The sequence below is a fragment of the Carassius carassius genome, chromosome 36 (assembly GCF_963082965.1).
Source record: "Carassius carassius chromosome 36, fCarCar2.1, whole genome shotgun sequence".
In the NCBI taxonomy this organism is placed as follows: domain Eukaryota; kingdom Metazoa; phylum Chordata; class Actinopteri; order Cypriniformes; family Cyprinidae; genus Carassius; species Carassius carassius.
The window spans coordinates 27,797,497-27,822,989 of NC_081790.1; the positions used below are offsets into that span (position 1 = coordinate 27,797,497).

At 37.9% G+C, this 25,493-nt stretch overlaps 1 protein-coding gene across 1 annotated transcript; it reads left to right on the plus strand.

Moving 5' to 3' along the window:
- The first annotated feature begins 73 nt into the window (after nt 1–73).
- Nucleotides 74–18,147, plus strand: LOC132117523 (serine/threonine-protein kinase 26-like). Its single transcript, XM_059526858.1, has 11 exons — nt 74–583; nt 4,567–4,797; nt 8,697–8,753; nt 8,849–8,957; nt 11,409–11,566; nt 13,447–13,632; nt 14,327–14,472; nt 15,469–15,565; nt 15,652–15,714; nt 16,211–16,344; nt 17,410–18,147. The coding sequence occupies exons 1-11, from the start codon at nt 542–544 to the stop codon at nt 17,423–17,425; spliced, it is 1,239 nt and encodes a 412-aa protein (XP_059382841.1). The 5' UTR covers nt 74–541; the 3' UTR covers nt 17,426–18,147.
- Nucleotides 18,148–25,493: the final 7,346 nt, after the last annotated feature.

The following is a 25,493-nucleotide window of genomic DNA, read 5'->3' on the forward strand; positions in this document are numbered from 1 at the left end:
CAACCCCTTAATGCATGGTTTTCCTTCTGGAGCATCGTTTGAACCTTCTGTAGTAGTAATATGTTTTAACAGAACTGGACAAGTGAACCCGGATCACGTCACAGATTGCAGTGTGTGGTGAAGCTCCTGATGGTGGCAGCAGCTTCAGTGACGCAGCGTCTGCGTGCTCCACCCAACGCCCAGAGCTTCGCGAGCGCCGCGCGAGTCATGGCGTCAAAGAGGATCTCCTGAAGAACAAACTCCGCGCAAACTCTCGCCGAAACCGCGTAACAAGCCTCCGACGACCGTCCGGATCTCACACAAAACACCAGAAGTCCGCCTGACAAAGGAATGAATCATGGTTACCGAGTGTCGACTTTGAAGCTAGCAGAGCGCAGCTAGCTCAAGAGTTTGGCGTCGCGACGAGTTTCGCGAACAGTGTGAACAGAGTGTAAATAGAGTAATACATGTAATTTAACACACAGTAGTGTGAGGAAAGGAACTCTTTAAGGGTCTCTCCGAGAGTTTGTTCGCGGTGTAGTGTGTGTGTGGACGGGTGAAGATGGCTCAGTCGCCGGTATCCGTTCAAGTTCCTGGAATGCAGGTGAGTTTGTGTGGAAAGGTGAAGCCAGGCCTTCATCATCATCATCATCATCATAGGCTAACCTGCATTACTCCATATTGAATCATTACACTCGTTTATGTCAGTTCTTTAACAACTTTTTAATAACTTTTTAAAATAAACACTAATAAAAAAGTAAAAAACTTTTAATTATACTATAGAAAAGCCAAGGTTTTATTTATTTTTGTGTGTCTGCACGTACCACTGTATTCTTTTAGATTTAAAGTGCCATGGTACAATAATATGGTGATTATCTACTACCACGGTGAATGTTATAGGACCATGGCGCTATCATCTGATATTAACTTAGATTAACTGGTTATTATCATCTGATATTAATACTCTTTTTGTTATGTCATGCTCCTATCTATAAGTTAAATCATGGGTTGTGTTGGAAGACGAAAGCTGCTGTAAATTTTTGTCAAATTTGACCCTGCCTGCACCACAAAACCAGTCTTTTTTTTTTACCCTTGTGGTTTATACATCATCTCAAATTAGCTTTCCATTGATGTATGGTTTCTTAGAATTGAGCAATATTTGATTATTTGAAAATCTGGAATCCGAGGGTGCAAAGAAAAATCAAAATATCACCTTTAAAGTCTCCATTAAATATCTTAATGGAACATGATCTTAAATATCATAATGATTTTTGGCAAAAACGAAAAATCATACAATGTATTGTTGGCTATTGCTACAAATAGACCCATGCAATTTAAGACTTCTTTTCTGCTCCAGCGACACAATGCTAGATTATGAAAAAAGTCAGATTCTCAAAGTTAAGTAATCCAAAACAGACATTGATTTTGTTTTTAATATTAAAATGCATTTCATAGTTTACTGGACATTTGAATTCGAGCACATGATATATCTAATGTCATTCTGATATATAGGAATAAAAAGTGAAAGTTGCTAAGTAAAACACCACAGTTTCTACTCTTGGTACTACTAGATGGAAAATATTAAAATGATTGCTACATTATATATGTTTCAGAAATGAGTAACACCTCTAAGCAACATGCATCATATCTCTAATTATTTCCTTAAGCTGTTTTCCACTATGTTTGGACATATTAATTGATATTTATTTGTGTATATCTGTATGGATGCATTAGTCACCATGAGCGGATCAGTCTATATTTGGATATCTCCATGCTCCTGGTCTAATGATGGAGCAGATATTTGTGTGTAAGGTGTGCTAGCGCTCCCTCTCTTGTTCCCATCTCTCTTTATAAAGCATAATGAGTCTGCTTTTGCTGCCCGTGATCTAGGACAGTGATGTAATCCTAGTGTTTAAGCGTTTTTGTGTGACAGCCTTCCTTGCAGCACAGGAAGTGTGAGTGTGGTTCCGTGTTGTGGCCGCTGTCTTGACTTCACACTCGGTAGATGCCTGGAATCAGACGCTGAGTTTGGTGCCTTAGAACTTCAGCTCGGTTTCTTTTTTGATAGCAAACAGAGGTCAGAAAGGTCACTGATCCAGAACACCACAACTAAGCACGTGCTCCTTCCTGGAATAACACACACACACACACACACACACACACACACTTCTCTTCTATGATATCTGGGTGGTATTGTTAATCATTATGCACTGTAGATGGGTAACAGGTGCGTAACTTTGCTCATTAATGTTACACTTGTGCCGCCTTTTTGATGTTCATTTTGTGAGTGTTTTTGGGGTTTAAAGTGCAGTCACTCTAAATAGGCGATACAATTGTCCATTGATAGAAGTGATGTGTTGTAGCTCCAGAAGTATGAAGGAGTGTCGTTCTCAGGCGTAGTGTCTGGGTGTGGTGTTTCGGGCGCTGGTTTCCCGTGGTTAACACCCCAGTCAGGTACAGTGAAAGAGGAGAAGTCAGAAGACACTCGATGAAAGCTGCTTGTGTCATGTAGCTCGTACCCTTGTGTGCACATGGTGTGTTTCCCCAAATGCATTTCCACAGCCCCTGAGATGTGCCTCTTTGTTGTCGGTTCATGTGTTTGCACAGTGGAGGAAATGCATCCAGCTGATAAATCTTGTGGGGTACGTACACACCCTCTTTGCAAGCTTGTTAACATACAGATAGCCTGGTCATGTCTGTGCACAGCGGTTTATCAGACGGACGCAGATGGTGGAGCAGGATATGGTTCATCTAAACCGCATCAGAGATGCCCAAAACTTGTCTAATTGGATGTGAAATCTAACTATACAAGCCATGTTCAATGTTTAAATAAAATATTTTACTTCAAAACCTATCAATGCACATGATCTGAATTTGCAATTCAAGCAAAAAAAAAAGCATGGTATTCATAGAATATTTGGTAGACCGCAATTATGGATGCAAATTTTGGTGAATTCGGTTCCAACCAGTTAAAAAAGGTTAACCAACAATTACCAAACATGTCGTAAATGCAGTATTTGGGGTGAGAGATATAACCGAAGGCCATGTTTTCATATTCTTTCATATTTGGTGGCAGACGATATCTCAATGTGCATGTTTTTGGAAGACTTAAAAATGACTGGAAAAGTAAGAAAAAGAGTATTTGCTCCATAGGTAGGTACTATCAGGTGGAAAATGGTAAAAATAAATACGTTTTGAAGGCTCACCAGCAGAATAAGAAGCTATTAACAAAGGATGCATGATTTAATGCTTAAATGGTCCTAGTGTTAAATAATTTTACTATTTTAATGGGTGTCAGTGGAAACATTTTTTCTGAGTGCAATTTTTATTTTTGTGCCCAGTGTAAAATAGATTTATGAAAGGAAATTATGGTAAAACATTTACATTCCAATAAAATATTATATTTATTAATTTTTTATTTATTTTTTACAAAATGTATGCTGTTTGCATTAACAGCCAAAATCAGAAAAAAAGGCAAAAATGTCTCTAAGGATGCACAAGGGTTATAGGAAAAGGTTTTATAGGAAAGTTAAGATAAATACATTGATTCAAGTTTCATGAAGCTTCAGTTTCACTAAGTGAGCTAGATTCTCCAATCTTCATGCAGTCAAGGACTAGTCAGACTGAATTAAACACCGTTAATACCGTTTTCTAGGTTTCTCATAATGCTTTGATAGCGAGCCTGAAATTTACTCCCTTCTCTATATATTGTGAATATGGATTTCACTGTGTAAGACTATTGAGTCAACGACTTCAGACTCGCTTTGATGGTGGAATTCAAGTGCTGTTAAGGGAAGTGTTTGAAAACAGCCACCTGTCAATAGTTTCGTTATCACATTTGTTACATTGCAAATGATGGCTTTGTAGAGCATTTGGAAGAGAAAAACTGAAAACCGATGAGGGTCATGCAAAGTGCACGTTTCTCACCGCACAAATCCTGTTCAGTGAAGCTTGTAATTGCTATTGTATTTTGCTTCAACCATGAAACATTATGCGTGTTTTATATTCTCATTCAACTTTGTGTGTGTGTGTAATTGACAGCAGGCAGGAAATGGCTCTCTAGTGCATAAAAGTGCCCTTGAACATATGCACAAAAACAGCTGAAATGTTCAGAATCATAGAAGAGAGGATCTATCCCTCCCCAACTCCCATAAATAACTGTTTTGATTTCATGCAGACTTTTTATATCTAATAAACAGACTAAAAACTCAGTGTTGCATGTGGTGAAATAACTGTATCTGCAATGGGTAACTGATACCAGTTAAACAGCTGTGCATATTCATTCGTAGAGCTCCCCTCCCAAAGGTTTCTTGGAATATTATTGATTAACCCAATGTGCCATTGGCATTCTCTCTGATGTAAACACTTACGAATACTAGTCTTTGATCTTCATTGTTCCTTGTTGAGCCTTTTGTAAATCCAAAGGAAAACAATCAAGCGACTGTGAATGTTTTTGGTGCACACAAGGTTTATAAAGAGATCGAGAGGTCTTTTAGTGTTGAATATGAGAGATTTTATGTCAGTTGTCTTAACCAGTTGACTACCTAATCTAGTCAACTCAGAATAACTCTAACTTGTGTATTCCAGAACAGCCGAACAGACCCTGAGGAGTTGTTCACTAAACTGGAGCGGATCGGGAAGGGCTCGTTCGGTGAGGTGTTCAAAGGCATCGACCGCCGCACTCAGAACGTAGTAGCCATCAAGACCATCGATCTCGAAGAGGCAGAAGATGAGATCGAAGACATCCAGCAGGAGATCACCGTACTCAGCCAGTGTGACAGTCCTCATGTCACCAAATACTATGGCTCTTACCTAAAGGTATGGACTGAGTTTGAGTTTTTCCACACATCAGCTCTGTCATAATAACAGTTTCAGTAGTGGGTGCCAATAACAGTATGCCTTTGTTATTATTATAGCAAAAACTATTGGAACTCTTTTAATAAATTGATTAAATATGTTAATTATTACTGACAGCATGTATTAAAACATCATGTAGGCTTCAAATGTTTTTTTTAAGTAAGCATTGTTGTAAAAAGTCATGTTTTTGTCTCATCTGTTGCTCTGATCACTATATCAGTCTTTGCATTTAAATATACAGATGTCACTTCTGAAACTGCTGAATGCAGCTTTGGAAAAATTCAAGATAGCAAATTGTGAATGGGTTGTTATAAAGCTCTCTTCATTTTCTGTTCAGTTCAGTACAAGATTGCAGAGTTCTGCACTCTTTCAAAAACTTGGATATAGATAGTCTTATTGTATCACGACAACTCGCCAAAATAAAAGTTCTGTTTAAGACATAATAATAATACAATGTTTTAATTTATATAGTAAGCCTCTATTACACCAAGTTGATGAATAATAGAAATACAGCGTTTTGTTGTAAATTGTTTTTATTCACTTTAAAAGATTGAATGGTTCTAGTTTTATGAATTCATTTGATTACCACTAGTTTGATTTTACATTTTTATGAAATCTTTAACCCTGAAAAAAAAGACATACAATGGACACAGAATTTGGGGGAAACACTTTTCAAGAGCCCCTCTTATTGTTAAAAAAAAAAAAAAAAAGAATAATTATTATTATTTTATTATTATTTTTTATGAAAATACTTGGCTAGACATACTTTTAAATGATTACAGTTTAATTAAACCATTAAAATGGAATCGAGAATAGAATTCAACACAGAAAAGTACTGCTGGCACGTTCTTTATCATCGGATAGGAATTAATTCAAGGGTTAAATAGATTAGGTTTTGATTTTCTTCAACAACAAAAAATGGATTAGTTTCACAAGTTTGTAAGATACTAGATAAGCACTGGTTCTCTGTTCCCAGCCTCAGGTTTTTTGAGGCATGTGTAGCATAATATTATCACAGCAACATAGTGCTGAGCATTGTTTGTAACACTAGTACATGCACAGAACCCATGGTTGCCTTTGGAGTAAAATAAATACAAAAGAGGGCCGAGGATATATTTTAATGGGCAGTTCAGAAGCTGTTCGTAAAGATTTGATGCCATTGGTGACTCATGGCCAAACCCTTTGTGCTATGTCACAATACCTGTATTTCTGGACGGCTGCCAGACAGAACGTGTGCTTTGTGTGTCTGTGTGCATCGATGGTCAGTGTTTGTTTCCAACAAATGATGACAAGTCTGCATCACGGTTAAGTATAAAGTAAAAAATAAAGAGCAGGGGCCTTGTGTATAAAAGATGCAGATTACATACTAAAAGTGTGCATAATGGACATTAAGTAGATTTTGCATACACAGTTTTCCGATAAAACCGCATGTGTGCACAGTGTTCCCTTTAATTTTTTATAAAGTAAAAAATTGTTTATACATGCACAAGCCCTTTCTTCATTCGGTTTCCTCCCCAAAATTACCATAGTCTATATGGTGCCTGCACTGCCTAGTTTCACTATGCATTACCTTATATGCATATCATTTCCATATGCATATTCCCATCCATGTGATACTACCACATTAACAGAACAAGACACTGGGAGAATATTAATTAACGAGCCCCCGAGTGTGTGTCATACTGTCTGTGTTGCTAAAACATCTTCAGTATTGTAAGACTTGCACTTGGCACATTTAAAAAGAAAGAAACAATGAAACGCATTGTTTGAGGAAAATTGTGTACACACACATTTAAATGCAAATTTTGTGGTGATCAGATTTTTTTTTTGACCTGTTTAATAAAGTTACACCACCAGCGTTTCAAAATTGTTGGAAACAAGTAAATAGTCAGTCGTAAAATAAGAACAGACAAACAAATGTTACTACAATAGCACAAACAAATACATCAGAACAAAGATAGAAATTAAATAAAAAGTGTTTAGTTTTGTAGGTAGGTCTCGATGCTAGTATTCAGGACAGAAATACTTCAGAAGTTGAATAAAGTCACCAAATGTAAAGTAACAATGCCTTGTTTTCTTCCTATAACATCCACATAACTATATTAGAGATTTACGTTTCATATCACAATTATAGTGACAAATTATTACTGTTATAGTGTTATTAAATACTGGTGGTGCTGGTAAAAATTAAGATTTGACCATAAGAAGTAAAACCTTAAGTGAACACAAGCTTAGTTAAGCAAAGCAAAGTGCATGTAAGAATAATAACTATTTTGGGATGGGCATTTTTATCCTTTCGAGGACTTGATGGGTCAGTAAAACAGGTAAAACATAGGTCATAATGAGAAGATTTTAATTAAAACATACTGTTGATGACAATATAGTGAGAAAAATAACACTGCTAGGTTTTTGATTAATGCATCATCAGTGTTTTACAATAAGAAGGATCTCCAAGGAATGATTGTATGAGATGATCCAGTCTTCATCCTCTATTAGATTAATACATACATGCACAGGAGAAATATATTATAATCTGTCTACACAAATGCTGTAAATGCACAAGTGAACTTGAGCTAAGTGATGTTCTAGTCAGAATGTGTAACTCCTGATGTGAATGCACGCTTTTCATAACAATGCTCTAAAACACATGCAACTAAACACAAAGAATTCACAACATTGTATTATTGCAGTAGCGTCTCATGATAGTGTTATGCATATGACAGCTCGGCACACTGGACATCTTGCATATCAAGCTCTTCCAGACATTGCTGCATGTTTTTTAGCCATGAAGAGTATCTGTGTTTTTGAAAAGGGACATTTAAATGGAATGTTATTGTTTTAGATAATCCAATTATAGTCAGTAATGTTGGCCATTGCCTGTAATTGAATTGCTTTTGTAGCCGGTTAATTAACTCAACCAGACAGCATCCTATATGAGATATACATATCCAATGCATACACAACAAAAAAATATTATTTGATTATATTGCATTCTATAACAGCAGTGTTCTCAATATAATGTGATGTTTGGAGAGGTTACTGCTGTGCATGTTGGGTTTAGCTGTATTTTGCACTTGAGCATATTTACCGTGAGCTTTTAAAAATCAGTGTCAAACACAATTTTAATCAAAATTAAAATATGAAACAACAATACTGAGGTTTGAGGTTAGTCAGAAAGCAAGCCAGACAAATTTAGCATTATATGAAGGTGAAAGCATTTTCAGTTTTGGGTGAACCTTTAATGTTTCAATATTTTAAGGCTACATGCTCTTGTTTTAAGAGGTTTGTGTTTTGTAATATTTAGGGAAGGCTGCTGCTACTAATTATTCTGCTAGCTTGATTATTTCTTAGTTTAATTGAATAAAAAAGCAGTTTTCTTAAGAAAATACCATATCTTTGCCAGTGGTCTCATCCAAATTGAAGGCTGAATAAAAACATAAAAAAAGCATAAATATAGGGTATGCTATACATTGTGCATGAGAAAGCTTTCAAATACGGACATGCATTATAATTTCAACAACAACAGTTTTTGGTCTACAGTCTGAAAGCAGAAGGACAAGTCAATAAAAAATAAAGTCAAAAGCCCAAACTCTGTGTCAACTAATAAGTGACTGATTGCCAGTGATCTCACATTCACTCCTCTGACATATTTCATAATCCCATTATAGTTGCTTATCTCATAAAATGTCATATCATATTCATCAGATATCATGCTTGCCAGTTTTTCCTGTACCAAAAACAAAAGTCACACAAAAAGATGCATTACGAAACTCACTTTTGAGTTGACTCACAGTGGGTCATAATTTAGATTTTTCAGTGCTTTCCCAAGTTCATATCTAAATGTCTTGTTTTTCTTTTAGGGTAGTAAACTATGGATCATAATGGAATATCTGGGAGGAGGTTCGGCTCTGGATCTGGTAAGTGCTTTGACTTTATCTGCGAGTGATCATGAGCCATACACCCTCATCCTTTTTGTGTTTATGAGTGTGTGTGTGTGTGTGTGTGTGTGCAGCTGAGAGCCGGACCCTTTGACGAATGCCAGATAGCGACCATGCTGAAAGAGATTTTGAAAGGTTTGGACTACCTGCACTGTGAGAAGAAAATCCACAGGGACATAAAAGGTGTGTTCGCAGAGGAATATTTGTGTCTGCTTGGATGAGTGGGTGTGTCGTCTTTGTTTTTCCACTGCTGTTTGTTTTTCCACTTGTGAGAACTATGCAGGGTGAGGTAGATCCCGGATGGTCGGTCTGCAAATAACTGCACTGATTGGTGTTGTGTCTTTGATGGTTTTGTGTTGTTGTTATTATTATTATTTTTGTTTAGTTTTTTGAAAGGACTGGAGCTCAACCTCAAACTTGTGATTTTTAATTTTTGTTAAAAGTAACATTTTAGATTTTTAAAAGTGATAATGTATTTCTTTCTTACATTAAAACAAGGTTTCAAAATTTTTGACTAGTAATATTCACATAATTTCCAATTGAAGTTTACAGCATTTCACCAAGGGTTTTACATCTTAAAACCTTGAGTTGGGTGTTTGAACATTTGAAAATGAAGAATTTAAGACAAAGCTGAATTTTTAGCATCATTACTTCAGTCTTCAGTGTCACATGACCCTTCAGAAATTCTAAAATTCTATTTTTTCCTTCTTTTTTCAGTGTGGAAACTTTTTATTTTTCTTGGAACCTCTGATGCATTTTTCATGATCGTTTGATGAATAAAAAGTTTAAAAGAACAGTATTTATTTAAAATATAAATATTTTCTAGCAATAAAAGTCTTGACTTGTACTTTTTATCAGTTTAATACTGTTTCAATTTAAGTCTGTGATGTAAAGTATTAATTTCTTTAAAAAAAAAAGAGAAAATTTGCTGAAATCAGACTTTTAAATGGTAGTGTGGGTGGTTAGAGGGTTTCTATTTTAAAAACCCTTTAAAAATATGAAGTTTTTAATATAATATGAAGCAGCACAACTGTCCAACATTGATAATAAATCAGTAAATTAGAATGATTTCTGAAGGATCAGACTGGAGTAATATTGCTGAAAATATAGCTTTGATCACAGGAATAAATCATATTTTAAAGTATATTAAAATAGAAAACTGTTAATTTAAATTATAAGAAGTATATTTCACAATTTTGCTATTTTCTCTGTATTTTTGATTAAATAAATGCAGCCTTGATGAGCAGAAGTCACTTAAAAAAACATAAAAAATCGTACTGATCCCAAACTTGAACAGCAGTGTATATTTTATTGTAGTGTAATTAGTAGTGTTAATGTTTTCTAAGTGAACACCCTTAAAACTACGGCTGCAGGATAATGATATATCAATTATTTTGCTCAAATATATTCACGATTAAACACGATTATTGTTTTTTAGTTTGATCATGCAGCAAACAGCACAAAATAGCCATGTGAAAGAAAACAGTCTTCATTAGGGCTGCATGATATTGGGAAAAAGAGACATTGCGATTATTTTATTTTTCTGTGATATATATTGCGATATGAAATCTAATCTATTTTTTTCTTACAAACTAAATGGGGTGAGCACATTTACATTCTCATTTTAAATGATTTAAACATCAGAGTATTATTTAAATTAGAGTAAATTATTTGTTTGTAGCTTTAGGATATGGTTTGAATTGTTAACATATTAACTAACATGAACTTACCCCGAGCAATACTTTTGTTACTATATTAATCTTTGTTTATCTTGGTTTATAAAAACACAGTTGTTCATTGTTTGGTAATGTTACTTCACAGTGCATTAACTGTTAACAAATACTGTACAACTTTTGATTTAAACAATGGCTATAGCCTAAATGTTGAAATTAACAATGTTGTAGAAGTGCAGTTTAGTAATAGTAAATGTTAAATAATGTAGATAAATAGTTTAATAAATAGAACATTATTGTAAAGTGTTAGTTTTTTTTATACACCAATTCAGACGTCTCGTGAGTTCAGTGTTGGACAGGTCAGTTGTTTAAACCATTCATTAAATTGAATCGGTTCAAAGGAATCATTAGTTCGCGAATCAAAATCTGTCTTTCACTCTCTCTCTCTCTGCTCATTCTTATATGTGCCCTGTTAAACTGACAGGACTTAAAAACACATTACGATATCGATGATTAAACGACACATCGTGCAGCCCTAGTTTTCATCACACTTTCATTTGAGCTGGATATCTTAATAGAGATTGAGAAACTCCAGCTCACATGTTTGCCAGTGTATTCAGCTCATCAGCGCTTTCTCTGTGTGGTTGCCATGTTAGAAAGATTAAGTAAACAAGTGGTCAGAAATGTATTGATTCATGAATGTATCCATTAAATATTGGGGGACGTACAAACAGAGTGTTTAAAATGTTAATGTACTGTGGGTGATTGCAGTCAAAAGGAACCTAAGAACAATGAAACATGTTGCAAAGATGTTGAAACGATCCCTTGACTACAGTGTCTCTCTTGTTCCTACTATGAAGACGTAATACATCATGAAATGGAAATATGAATCAGTTTTTGTTTGTTTGAGTAATAGTAAAAGCTGTGGTGTCTGTTGGTCTCTTGTTTTACACGCTTCCAGCTGCCAACGTGTTGTTGTCTGAGTCTGGAGAGGTGAAGCTGGCAGACTTCGGTGTGGCGGGACAGCTGACAGACACGCAGATCAAGAGAGAGACGTTTGTAGGTACACCCTTCTGGATGGCTCCCGAGGTCATACAGCAGTCTGCCTACGACTCGAAGGTATGTCCCTCGAAATACATTCGCACCTTAAGGCCGTTTCAAACGAATCGTCGACGAACAACATCTCGACATCCATATTCGTTTTATATTGGTTGAAAGTCCTCTACTTGGGTGTTTTTACGCTCGTGCTCAATGTCTTCTGAGCTTTTAGTGCTACCACATTGACCTTTTGGGTAACAATAGTGGCCATGTGATGTAATGCTCAAATCTTATTGGATGGAAAAGATTTGTCGGACTGGTTCGAAAACAACACATTTGCATGTTCGCAGCCTGTTGTTTTAGTCCTACGCATCCAATATTCGTTTCGCTCTCTCGTCCTCAGAGTGGAAAGGCCTTTAAACACTTTGTACACCAGACTGCTGGTGTATTATCTCAACAATATGAAAGTTAACACTTCCAGAATTATATTGTTGTTTTCTGTGTAGAGCAGGCTCATGAGGAGTTTTATTTTTTGCTCTGCCGAACAACGCCGCTTAACTGTTATAAATTCACCATAAACTATGGCTTTACAGGGCTTATTGCTTTAATAAAATGGTTATTCCGTATATGTAGTACGGTTTCACAAAATACAACTGAGTAAATGAAGTGTAATGATATTAATAAAAACAATGTAACAACAGCACCAAACAATGCAGCTCCTCAGAAACAGTTGTGGTTGTAACAAAGTGGTTGCCGAGCAACACACAGAAGTAAACAAAGGTTTGTGTGTTTGAACAGTAATTTAGAATCACTTCAAACGTGGCAGAGCCAATCAGAATCAAGGACCGGAACAATGCATCTCTTTAGATATTTAAAAAAAAAAGCAAGCAGTCTTATTGTTTGTAGTGCACAATCTTAATGTAAAAGACAACACTCCAGCACTTACGTCTTTAGATTATTATATATGCAGTGTTTTTATCATGTGCTTGCAGGATAACTGGACATATTTGTGCTCAAATTTATTCATTAATAAGATTAATGTTTACATAATTATCGATTAATTAACATCTTTAGTTAAATTTGTTCTTGTTGCTGTCTGACTATTGGGACTAACTATACATCCACTATAGTCTCAAAAATATTGGTCCATTTGTTATTGTACAGGACTGTAATAAAGAAACTTTTAATCAGCCTATGTTTTTTACCTTTATTAAAATATGAAAGTCCTCGAACTGGGGTTCAAACTCGGGACGCTTGTAATGTAAAGGTGTTATATACCGACACACTGCCCACTGGGCTATCAGCGCATATATTCATTTATGTCAAAATTGTATTAAGTTTCATGATGTATTATCACCACATCCCCACAAATCATTAAATCTTTATTACTTACATGCTTATACAGTAAGGAGTTTGTAATTAGGAGTTCATAAAATGTATTGTCACAAGGTTAATTTCCTTACCCTCAAGTTGTTCTAAATCCGTATGATTTTCTTTATTCTGTTCAACATAAAAATATATTTTGAGGAATGTTGGTAACCAAACAATGTCTGGTCCCCATCGACTTCCATGGCATTGTTTTGTTTTTTTCTTCTCCATACGGAGGAAGTCAATGGCTACCGTCAACTGTTTGTTGACTAACATTCTTCAAAATATATTTTATGTTCAACAGAGGGAAGAAACGTATACAGGTTTGGAAACAACCCGTGTCTCAGGACTTACATTTTGGGGTGAATTGTCTCGTTAAGTAAAAATTAAAAACATTGGTCTGTGTTTTTAACCCTGAAAATTGCTGTTTTGGTGGAATATTTTGGTTGCTGAACTTTGGGTGCATCACATAATTAAACCAATGTTTTGCTCTTTATTTATTTATTTTTTGTGTTTGGTTGATTCTGAAAATAATTCTGCCATGTCAAGCTCGATATGTGTTCAGTTTGTGAAGGTGTTTGTTTTGCTCTCAGGCTGATATTTGGTCTCTTGGGATCACTGCCATTGAGCTGGCCAAAGGTGAGCCCCCAAACTCAGACATGCACCCCATGAGAGTGCTCTTCCACATCCCCAAGAACACACCGCCCACCCTCAACGGAGACTTCTCCAAGACTTTCAGAGAGTTTGTGGACTCCTGTCTCAACAAAGACCCTACATTTGTAAGCACAGCTCAAGCATTGGTTTCTCATGTAGGAATGCTGTACTTATACTAGGCTTGTCACTAAAGTTTCAGTATGTGGGGACAAAAATGCCCCTTTACAGTTTAGGAACATCACACAAGCAAGAGTACTGTTTTTCCAGAATATTGTCAATATTGTGTTTTTGCTCTGTCGCCAAAGAAAATTATTCCAAATGAAGACGCAACTTGTTTTGTTCCTGAATGTATAATTTCATTTTTTTAATTACATATGCAATTGTAATTATGTACATCTAAATGCTGCTTTAGATGCATATTCTGTGCAACTTCTGCAGTGCAAAAATGTTTTTTTTTTGTTTTTAATACTGATTCCGTTCGATTGGTAAAAGCCTATAGTGTCTTACTATTCTGATTGATTTTGATTAAATGTAAGAATTTGCCATAAAACATGATGTATATTTTAAACAGGGAAAGAAAGAACGCTTTTATTTTGGTAGAATGGAAATGAATTTAAGAGTGCATTAAGGGAAATGCCAGTGCCACATCTGAGCTGCACATATTGTTCCACGAGTGACTTTCAGTATTTAGTAATGTGCCGTTTTTAAAAGTATTTTGATTATACGACCGGTGCACCGTTAAACTGAGCAGCGCTAACTTGTGCTGATGTGTTTGTAAAGTGATAAAGATAATAAAATGTCATTATCTACTTTTCACAGAGGCCAACAGCAAAGGAACTCCTGAAGCACAAATTCATCATGAAACATGCCAAGAAGACGTCCTACCTCTCCGAGCTCATTGACCGGCTGAAGCGCTGGAAAGCCGAGGGTCACAGCGATGGAGAATCGAGTTCTGACTCTGACTCGTAAGCATGCAGCGAGCACACAAATGCATTTACACAATCAGAGGTTCTCAACTCTGTCCTGCAGAGTTTAGCTCCATCTCTAATCAAACACACCTGATCGTAGCTGTCTAGTGATCCTGATGAGCTTGTTCAGCTGTGTTTGACTGGGGTTGGAGCTAAACTCTCCAGAAAGTGGACCTCAGAGGCAAGAGTTGAAAACCTCTGTCCTAAATACTCCCTAAAATATCAGTGAATACCAGATTTTAAAACCGTAGTCCACAAGAGGGCGCAATGATTTACTCTAAGCCAAACCGTCTAACAGAGAAGCAGTTTATGTTCAATTAAAGTGCATGAAGTTATAAAATCAAAAGATTCAGCCTAGGTTCTCAAGATATAGTTTTTATAAAAAATTTTATTTAGACTGTGTTTTATCGGAAATAAAATTTTCATGACACTATTTGTCAGTTTTGCTCACATTAAAATGTCTGTTAGTTTTGTCACGAAAGTGAAAAATTAAACATTTTATATTTAAAAAAAAATTATGTTGTTTATATTGATATTATACAAACAATGTTGTTCTGCTCTTGCAGCTCAAGCTCAAATTGTAATCAATAAATTATAAATAATAATCACATACATGAGTGCTTCAAAACTGTTCTGTGCAGCAGCGTTTCAAGGATTTTACACCAGAGAAAGATTAACCCTCGGGCCTCTTCATTTATGGATCAAACTTCATACCTTCACGGTTTTTGTTCTATATATATATGTATATATATTTAGTACATTTGGGGGGATTTTATGATACTATGCAGTATATATAAAAAATATTTGAGCTATTTTATGTTTTTTTTTTTTTTTTGTATCCTTTAACATTCAAATAATGCTCATGATTTTTTGTGCATTCACATAGCTAATATGACAGAAGTCACCAAGTGTCATCTCTTTCCATTGGAGTGAAAAAATTACTTTTTTATCAAAAGTGAAGATGTGAGTGGATTGTTACTGTGTGTCCCACAGGGAGCCCAGCAGCAAGGACAGCGACTCGTCTCCTGAGTGGTCCTTCACCACCGTCCGGAAGAAGAAGAAGCCGGAAAAGACGCAGCCCAATGGACTGGTGAGTCCTGGATGATGATCTGATGATATTGATTTAGTAACTGATTATTGAGAACAGAGCGCGTGACTTTGATCTCTCCTCTTCAGGACGGGGAACTGCAGAAGAAGTCGAGCAGTTTAACCACCGTCATGGCTCCTGTTTTCTCAGAGGTAAGTCTTCTCATATGTGACGCTGGGGTATATTTGTAAAAATAGCCAACAATACACTGTATGGGTTAAAATTATACATTTTTCTTTAATGCCAAAAATCATTAAGATATTAAGTAAAGATCATGTTCCATGAAGATATTTTGTACATTTCCTACTGTAAATATATCAAAACTTAATTTTTGATTAGTGATATGCATTGACAAGAACTTGGACAACTTTAAAGATGATTTTTTCAATATTCAGATTTTTATGCACCCTCAGATTCCAGATTTTCAAATAGTTGTATTTCAGCCTAATATTATCCGATCTTAACAAACCATACGTGAATGGAAAGATGATTTATTCGGATGATGTATAAATCCCTTCGGACTGATTCTGTCTGCCTCTCAGAATCATCATGTGACCTGAGATCAGTCTAGTTATGTAGTTATGAAAACAAAAGTGGGATTGTTGACTGTATAACAGAACACGGGTCGGTGTGGCCTTTGTGTTGTAGCTGAAATCACAGCACAGTGACGATGACACGACGAGAGTCCTGGAGCAGCTGGAGAAGAGCCTGCATGTGGCTGAAGACATCTGTCCTGGAGTCACAGACCGGATGATCAGCCACATCCTGGAGAGGGTGCAGAGGTCAGACACACTCCTGACATGTTTCTGACAGCGGGAACCCTTTACAGACTAGTGTTTGTGTACAGTTCTGTCGCAGTGACATTAGAAGCACTTGACTGATACATCATCAAAACCATTATTACTGAGATATACATATAGATTTGTTTTTAAATTGTTCTGCAATACACCACTTCAAGTATATCTTATTGCACTATTCTGCTTTTAATGCATGTAGATTAATATTTTATTTACTAAGATCTCTTAAAGAAATAGTTTGCTTCAAATGTACTCACCCTCAGTCCATCCAAGATTAGGATGAGTTTGTTTCTACATCAGATTTGGAGAAATGTAGCATGGCATTACTAGTTCAACCAATGGATGCTCTGCAGTGAATGGGTGCCGTCAGAATGAGAGTCCAAAATGCTGATAAAAACATCACCATAATCCACACCAGAAGAGAAAAGCTAGAATTTTCTAAGAAACACATCCATCAGTTTAAAGTTTGAACTTGAAACCATTGCTTCCAGCTTAATATGAATCAATGATCCATAATGATGCTTTCTCCAGTGAAAAAAAAATGGAAATTAGTTCTGAATCAGGAGAAATCTCCACAGATCAAGCAACGTTTACAAAGCCAAAACAGCTCTAAACAAATACATGGTTTGATTTTGAAGTGAGAGACAACAGGAGATGGACTTTTTCTCTGAAGAAAGCGTTATCCAAACCGGACTCGTATTTTGGCCAGAAGTGATGTTTTCGAAGATTATACACCTTAATGATAGATTTGTTTCTTACAAACACAGCTGTTGGCTTCACAAGACATTAACTGATGGACTGGAGTGATATGCATCATTTGTGGATTATTGTGATGTTTTTATCAGCTGTTTGGACTCCCATTCTGACGGCACCCATTCACTTCTTATAGGATTCCCTGGTGAGCAAGTGATGCAATGCCCTGTTTCAGGTGTGTGTGCTCAAATCTGGCCAGTAGTGTTGCCTGCATGCTCCATGAGTAATGCTGATCAGATATCTGTGTGGTTTCTCAGTTATCATGATCAGATGTTTCTCCTCATCTCTCCTCTGTAGGTTCTCTATGAGTTAGTGCTGCATTGAGAAACGCCCTCCTTCTGCTGTCAGCCCTGATGACTGCACCTTAACACACTCACACGTGTACAGAGACGAGAGGAACGCGTGGTCGCACACACACTATCTTATCATAACCAAAAGGAATTCTTCTTCTTTCTTTTTTTTGTCCCAAAGAATGGATATATATAGTGTGTGTTCAACTGTATTTATACAATTTTGCCACATGCTTTTCTATTAGTCTTCTGCTGGTGCCCAAGGATGTTACACTGTTATTTTATTCCACATTTTACTTTAAAAGACACAAAAAAATATCCTTACCGGTCAAGTAGATCTGCGTTACAGCGCATTAGGTTTGCATATATTTATGTATTTGATGTCCCAATCCATTACTTTATTTTAAACTATGATCAATAATATACACGTTTAACAGTTTCTTTTTCTTCGTCTTGGTTTGGGATTTCTTAGTTTCTCTCGACACACTGTTAACTGTAGCATTGCAGAACTGCTGTATGGGATCACATGCATATCATATCAGTCAAAATGAATAGAAATACCTCATTCAAGCAATCAGAAAAAGAAAGAGCTCCTTGTTAATGAAGATCGATCAAATTGAAACTGCTAGGAAAACCAGAGGAATTTTGCTGTGCAAAAGCTACCTCCACTTCTGGCCCATTACAATAGGGAATTTCAGTTTTATCCTTTTCACTTTTGTAGTTTGACTTTTTTTTTTTTTTTTAATTGGCAAGATAATTTGTTTTAAATTCATAGACCTTTTAGTACACGGGACTGTAGCAAAATATTTAATTTCTCAGTAACACCCTCTTTTTTTATAGTGTCTTTTTTTTAGCTGTTTTTTTAATACAAGGGTAGAATTATACTGTATTTTTGAAGGAAATATGCACTTGTTTTGTGTTTTAATAAACACTTTCTTTGAGTAGATCTAAAGGCAGCCTGCTTCTGTAAGCGTTGGGGGAATTTCTACACAAACTGATGCATTTAAGCTACCCGAAATGACAGTCCATGATAGGCAGCAGTATAGAATTCAATCTCAATGCTAATTTCTTTCATGCAAGGGATTTATTTTATTTTTCCCAAGCTTGTAAAGAAACTCGAGGGTGCCATTGCTGGTGTGGAGCTCATATTTGCTCCTGTTGGCTCGGAGAGACTGTGCCAACGTTGCATCCCATTGTGCCTAAATCTCACTTTTTTATGTATGATGTTATTGTCTTCTCAAACAGCTTTAAAACGAAGTTTCACACATGTTGCCAGACTGCTGGAAGATTTTAGAGCAATAAAGGTGTTTAGTGGATTTGTATATTTCTTTATAGAAATCTAGATGCAGAAGCTGTAGGTTTTGTACATTTCTTCACCAGAGCTTTTGTAAATTTAAGACGCCAGACAGAAATCTTTCTAGGTTGTATCATATAGATGCTGTTCTCTTCATTTTTGGACTTTAACTGTTACAGATACGTTTTTGTTTGGTGTGGCAAATAAAGATTTAAATTATGATATTTCAGTGTGACTTTTTTTTCCTCCGTTTTTGTGTTTGCTCTATAAAGGTTCAGAATTATTACATGTTTCAGATGCCGTTCATACAGATATGATCATCAGGTTTTTGAGGAATGTTTTCTCTCAGGAATTTGTTCTTCTCTGTCATCTTTATATTGCATTGCTTTGTTTTGATCATCCAACTAAGCATTAAATATCATCTTACTATGGCAATTTATTTGAGATATAGTGACAAATTTAATTTCATGTATCTGCCATAATTTCATAGAGGACTCATTGAATCACATTAAAAGCAACTAGAATTTAATCACTTTTAAATCTAAATATAAATGTCAGCATCTGCACCAATTTGCATATTTTTGCTTTTTAATTTTTTTACTCTCCATATTTTCAGAATAAAAGACTAATATATGAGCCATAAAAGCCTGACATATAACAAAAATATGCAAACTCCATGCTAAATTAATAAAGTAAATGAAAAAAAGTTATTTACGTTTACAACACCATAACTTTACCCCTTAAAGACCGTTTTAGCATTTTCATAACTGAACTCAATTAGTCTCTGTATATTCTAACTATAATGAAAAGTCATCATGATGTCATGAATTATTGTAATAATTATAAAAGAACCCGTATGTGCGACCCATTAACACAGTGGTTTTCAACCTAAATATAAATATGAAATATTTCATATAATTAAATAACAAAAAAATAAATATTAAACTGTAACTATGCTTCCCCTATTCGAGCTTGCTGATTGGTTTAAGAATAAACCACCAATTTATCTTAGATATTTTTGCTGCATATACTACAGAACAACAAATTCAAACATGCATAAATGCTGTCAACATGTCTACCCGCTGCCTAGCTCTGCCTGGATCTGGTTTTCCCGTTTTGCTGAGCGGTGCCAGTCCGAGTTATTTTCTGTTCATTGCCAGTTCAATTAATTAATAGAAATCGTCATAAAATAACGATTTGAGCCTGCGCGATTTCTAAATCGCTTCATAGCACGATTTTCCGCGGCCCTGACCTCCTGCAGTATGCTATCCGATCCAATCAGAATGAAGCGCCTAGCGCGGGAACAGAACAGACTGGTGTCTGTGATGAGTCTTTTTTCCGAGCCCATGTTGACGGATCAGAGCGTTCACACTGCACGCGGTAAAAGGCTAGAAATAAAAACGTGCGAAAAAAATTCATATCTAGCACATGAGCATAGAGAGAGTTGTGAGTGCACAGGACGCAGTTTACGTGAGAGGAGACACGTTTTAAGTGTGCACACTCTCTCCTGGTGAGAGCAGTGTGTATCTGAGCAAGCACGTCTGGTTTTGTGACAGAGCAAAAGGAAATCTGCTTGGGAGCGGAGAGATTCGCGCTCGTGCATATAATGCAATAATGCGCTCTCTCTGCTGCTCAGGGACGTGCACAGACATTGAGGGGCAGGGGCTCAAGTGAAATAAAGGGCACTTCTCATAATTAGGTTTTTTTTTTTTTTTTTTTTTTACAAAAAAGTATATATATGTATATATATATATATATATATATATATATATTAACGCAACTCTGACTTCCTTTAAAAAAAATTATTTAAAAAGTTAATTAATTTTATCTTCCTCAAACTCACGCAATTGTTTCATTTTCAAAAAATGTCTACAAAATAATCAGTTCACAGAAACCATGGTCTCCTTAGTATTCACTAGGTTTATAGAGCAGCAAAGGAAACCATTCCACAATGTGCATGTTTTGAAAACATTTTCTATGCTACTAGTTTCAAGTATATATGAAGAGTTCAGATGCAAAAGCCTCTAAGTGCCATCTGAAATTTTCTTATGAGCTTTTTTTTTCAAGCTCGTATTTAAGTTTAGTAATTTAACTTAAATGACAATTAATAGGTAATTTTCATTGCCAGTAATGTGAAATAAGTGAACATAAACATACAAGCTTGATAAAAATGATCATTATTGAAGGAAATTTCAGATGGCACTTAGAGGATTTTTCATCTGAACTCTTCATATTTAGAATAACCTAAATAACTGCATCAAACAGAGGGGCGTGTTTTACTAATAATTTGTTTAGTTTTGCACAAGGCACTACATCGTTTTAATTATTTTGGTGTTATCAGAATACATAACACTTTAAAATTAAACTTACCAAAATAATTGAGTAAAAATTAAATAAAAGCCATTGTCATGTATGTATTTGTGGTGGTATGGAATACTATTTTATAAAGGTTTCGAGGAAATAAAAAAAGTTAAATTACTTAAATAGTTAATTTATAAATATTGTTATTTTTAAAGTTTAATGTTAAATTATTTCTACTCAGTTTTATTTATTAATGTACCAGATGCAGTTACTCAGATTTACTACATTTTTTAGAGTGTATCCTCCATCTGTTTGCATCTGTGGATTTCTTCTAAATTCACCAATTTAGATTTCTAAATTTCAGGGGGAAAGACTCTTGATGTAAGTCAATAACTGGGGACGTTCTGTATGCAAATTAGGCGTCAACTAGTTAAAATGCGCACATTTGCATCTAAGTGACAGGGAAATGCAGGTAAATAGGATAAACAAAATAACTAAAGCATATCACCTGGTGGTGATATATGCTTATTTTATTAACTTATTTTATTACATGGCTTGGTTGAATTCCAATGTAGAATGCGGTCTGCTTATAACCAACAGACCGCTGTGCGGAGTATAACAGACCGTTGCCATGAAAAACAGAGCGTTGCTATGGACTCACAGGATTCTAACCGTAGAGACGGAGCGGACTATTTTCTTTAGCGGAAGCAATACAATCGGGTTTAACAATCGGGGGAGAGGGAGTGCTTCAGAACTCCTGACCTGATATTTACATACTATATTTCAATAAATATATTTGTTTGACAGGGAAGCTGTGTGCAAACAGAAATATATATTATTTTTCAAAAATAAAAAAAGCATCCCAGAAAAAAGGGCACTTTCTCTCCAGGAATAAAAAGGGCAGGTGCTCAAGCCCCCTTTCATGTCTATGTGTGCACGTGCCTGCTACTGCTTCTGCACCGCACACACATCATCATCAAAGCCTTTTACAGCGCAAGCGCCGATCTGAACGGTGCCTAGCATGCCGTCTTTCTGTGCAGAAACTGGTGTAAGCGTGACGGGACAGAGTTGTGCCCTCTGTCAGCGCAGACCGCCAAGCTGCTCGGTCTTCCGCAAGGTGATGCCATCGGTCAGGGTTGATGTTAAAGACGTTCATGTCCCGCTTAGTGACATCCTTAAAGCGGAGCTTTGGTCGGCCACGAGGGCTGTATCCCACAGCTAACTCCCCATGGAAGATGGACTTTGGGAGACGTTCATCTGGCATACGACGAACATGGCCGATCCATCTGAGACGCCTCTTACGTAATGCAATATACATGTCACTGCTGTTAGTGAGCTTCAGCACGGTGGTGTTCGGAACCCGGTCCTTCCATAACAGGCCAAGGATCTGTCGTAGGCAGCAGAAGTGAAAAGCATTTAGCTTGTGCTCCTGCCGCCGGTATGTTGGCCACGTTTCGCTACCATATAACAAAACGGATAGCACACAGGACTCGTATACGCGCACCTTTACTTTAAGAGAAAGGTGGATGTTGTTCCAGACGCGATGCTGGAGCCACCCAAAGGTTGTTGAGGCACGACCGATCCTGGTATTCAGCTCAGCATAAAGGTTGTTGTTTGCTGTCAAGGTTGAGCCAAGATAGATGAATTTCTCAACAACCGACAGCACTGTGCCATTGATGGTGATGTGAGGGGGAGCAGGAACGTTCTGAGCCGTCATTACTGTCTTCTGGAGGCTTATGGTTAGTCCGAACTCTGTGCAGGCAGCGGCAAAAGAATTACACATCTCCTGAATTTCTTTTTCATTGTGAGCTACGAAGGCAGCGTCGTCTGCATAGAGCAGCTCACGCACAAGGACGCGCTTCACCCTGGTTCTGGCCCTCAGGCGAGCCAAGCTAAAGAAGTTGCCGTCATACCTGGTTTGCAGCAGAACCCCAACCGGATCAGGAAACGCTCGTTGCAGCACAGCCGAGAAATAGATGCCAAACAAGGTGGGGGCGAGAACACACCCCTGCTTTACTCCGCAACAGACATCAAACTCATTTGAGCGGGCACCATTGAACTGCACGGTTGCCCGCATCCCATCATGGAAGCCTTTGAGTATTGCCAAAAGAGTTGCTGGACAGCCGAGTCGCTGCAGAACGTGGAAGAGACCAGAGCGGCTCACATAATCGAAAGCCTTAGTCAGATCAACAAACACAATGTACAATGGGCGTTGCTGTTCTGCACACTTTTCCTGAAGCTGGCGTATCGAAAAAATCATGTCCAAGGTTGAACGACCAACACGGAAACCGCATTGACTCTCCGGCAGCACCTGGTCAGCAACGCGCCGCAGTCTTGGGAGGATTATACGAGCAAGGCATTTTCCCGGAAGGCTGAGGAGCGAGATGCCTCGGTAGTTGTTACAGTCCTGCCTGTCACCCTTACTTTTGTAAAGAGTTACAATGTTTGCATTCTTAAGTTCGCTAGGGATGCATTTGTTTTGCCAACAGCTTCGAAACAAGCAGTGGAGCCGCTTGACCAATGCTGCCCCACCACATTTCAGTAGCTCCGCTGGAATTCCATCGCTTCCCGGTGACTTGTTCTTCAGAGCTGCAATCGCGCGCTCAATTTCCATTATTGAGATCTCCACATCGAGCTTGTTGAGGACAGGTAGTTGTGGTACAGCAGCAGAAACAGCGTTCAAGTCAGCGTCCATCGGAGTGCCATACAGCAAGCTGTAATGCTCGACTCATCTACCAAGCTGGCCTGGGAGATCGTTGATGACAGAGCCATCAGTGGCTCGCAACGATGCAGTTTTTTTCACTGTAGGACCCAGTGCCTCATTGATACCGCTGTACATGCCGCGTATGTCCCCAGTACTTGCACACCGTTCTACCTTTTCACTGAGGTCTTGCCAGTACTTCTCGTAGGCCTGGCGTGTAAGGCGCTTCACTTCATTCCTGGCCTTACTATAGTGAGTGATGGAGTAATCATTTCGGTCTTGAAGAACACTGAGACGGGCATTACGCTTGTCAGCTAGGGCCGGGAGCAGAATAGAAGAGCTTGCAAGGAACCAATCCGGCTGTTTTCTTCTACAAAACCCAAAGATCTCAGATGCAGCCTCCGTCATGGAACCTCTTAGCTCGGCCCAGATGTTTTCAGGAGTTCCGTCAACTCTGAAGTCAAGGCCCTCCATACGTGCATGGAAACTTGTCACATATTTAAGATTCTGCATCAGCTCAATGTTTAGCTTTGACGTGGGCTTTGGAGTGGCACTGTGAATCTTCTTTGGGGTGAATTTTAGAGTGCAACGGACAAGGGCGTGGTCGGTGTTACAGTCTGCAGAGTGCATACTCCTGTACCTCTTTACAGTGTTGAGTTTGCACCTCCTGACTATAATGTGATCAAGTTGGTGCCAGTGTTTGGACCGAGGATGCATCCAGGTAACCTTGGATCTGATGGATCCAGATGAGAAGGAACTTGGTAAGCATAGTCCATGAGCAGCGCACAATTCAAGGAGACGTTGGCCGTTGTCATTAATGCTACCAAACCCAAAATTCCCCAAGATCGGCCTCCAGGCAGTGACATCCCCTCCAACTCTGGCGTTGAAGTCCCCAAGCAGAGCTAAATCCTCCCCAGCCGGGACGGAACGAATGACCTCACTAATGTGGGCATAAAAGGCATCCTTTTCCTCACTAGTCGCGTCAAGAGTGGGTGCGTAGGCAGAGAGGAGATTGAGAAAACCAGCCGTGTGTGACATTCGCAGGGACATTAGACGTGGAGAGCAAGCAGTTGGTTGAGAGACGGTGGACAGCAGGGTGTTCCGCACAGCAAAGCCGACTCCATGCATCGGACGATGGCCATCTGGATGACCACACCAGAAAATGGTGTAGTTCCTTTCACGCACCAAACCACTACCCAACAGCCAAGTCTCACTTATAGCAGCAATATCCACTCTGAGGCGAGATAGTTCGCAATCAATGACGGCTGATTTCCGTGGAGCACTGTTGAGGTCTGAGTGCACCCCAAGACTTCTGATATTCCAACACGCCAATGTCAGAGAAGAGGAGGCACTTGCAGAATATCGACCTGACCGTGCCTGCCTTACACGCGTGTCCTGCCGAGCAACGACAGCCCTTGGCTGCAAGGGCTCCCGATTTGCCAGTCGTTGAAGATATATTTGACTTTTCATGCATGCTATAGCACCGAGTGCCGGGGCATAGAAACAGAAAATGGATGGTTGCCCAGGACAACCGCCTCCCTCTGGGTCCTACGCCACTGAATCCGACGGAGTGCAAGCACGACAGTCAAGAGCAACGCAGGATTGCCCCGCAGTAGCCTACTAACTTGGCCTGATACTCGCTGACCGTTGTCCCGCAAAGGATCTTCCGCCCACCAAGAAAGCTGTGGTAGACCAAACCAGGAAAATGTTCCCATGCTCTACAACAGCTGCCAACTCCTGCTGCCGAGTTGACATCTACTATTTGACCCATAGTTGGGAGGCAAAGGGGTACTGT

Coding starts and splice junctions, on each gene's coding strand:
- LOC132117523 (XM_059526858.1), top strand. CDS start 542: ATGGCTCAGTCGCCGGTATCCGTTCAAGTTCCTGGAATGCAG. Junction 11,567..13,446: donor AGTCTGCCTACGACTCGAAG/GTATGTCCCTCG, acceptor TTTTGCTCTCAG/GCTGATATTTGGTCTCTTGG. Junction 15,566..15,651: donor AGACGCAGCCCAATGGACTG/GTGAGTCCTGGA, acceptor TCTCCTCTTCAG/GACGGGGAACTGCAGAAGAA.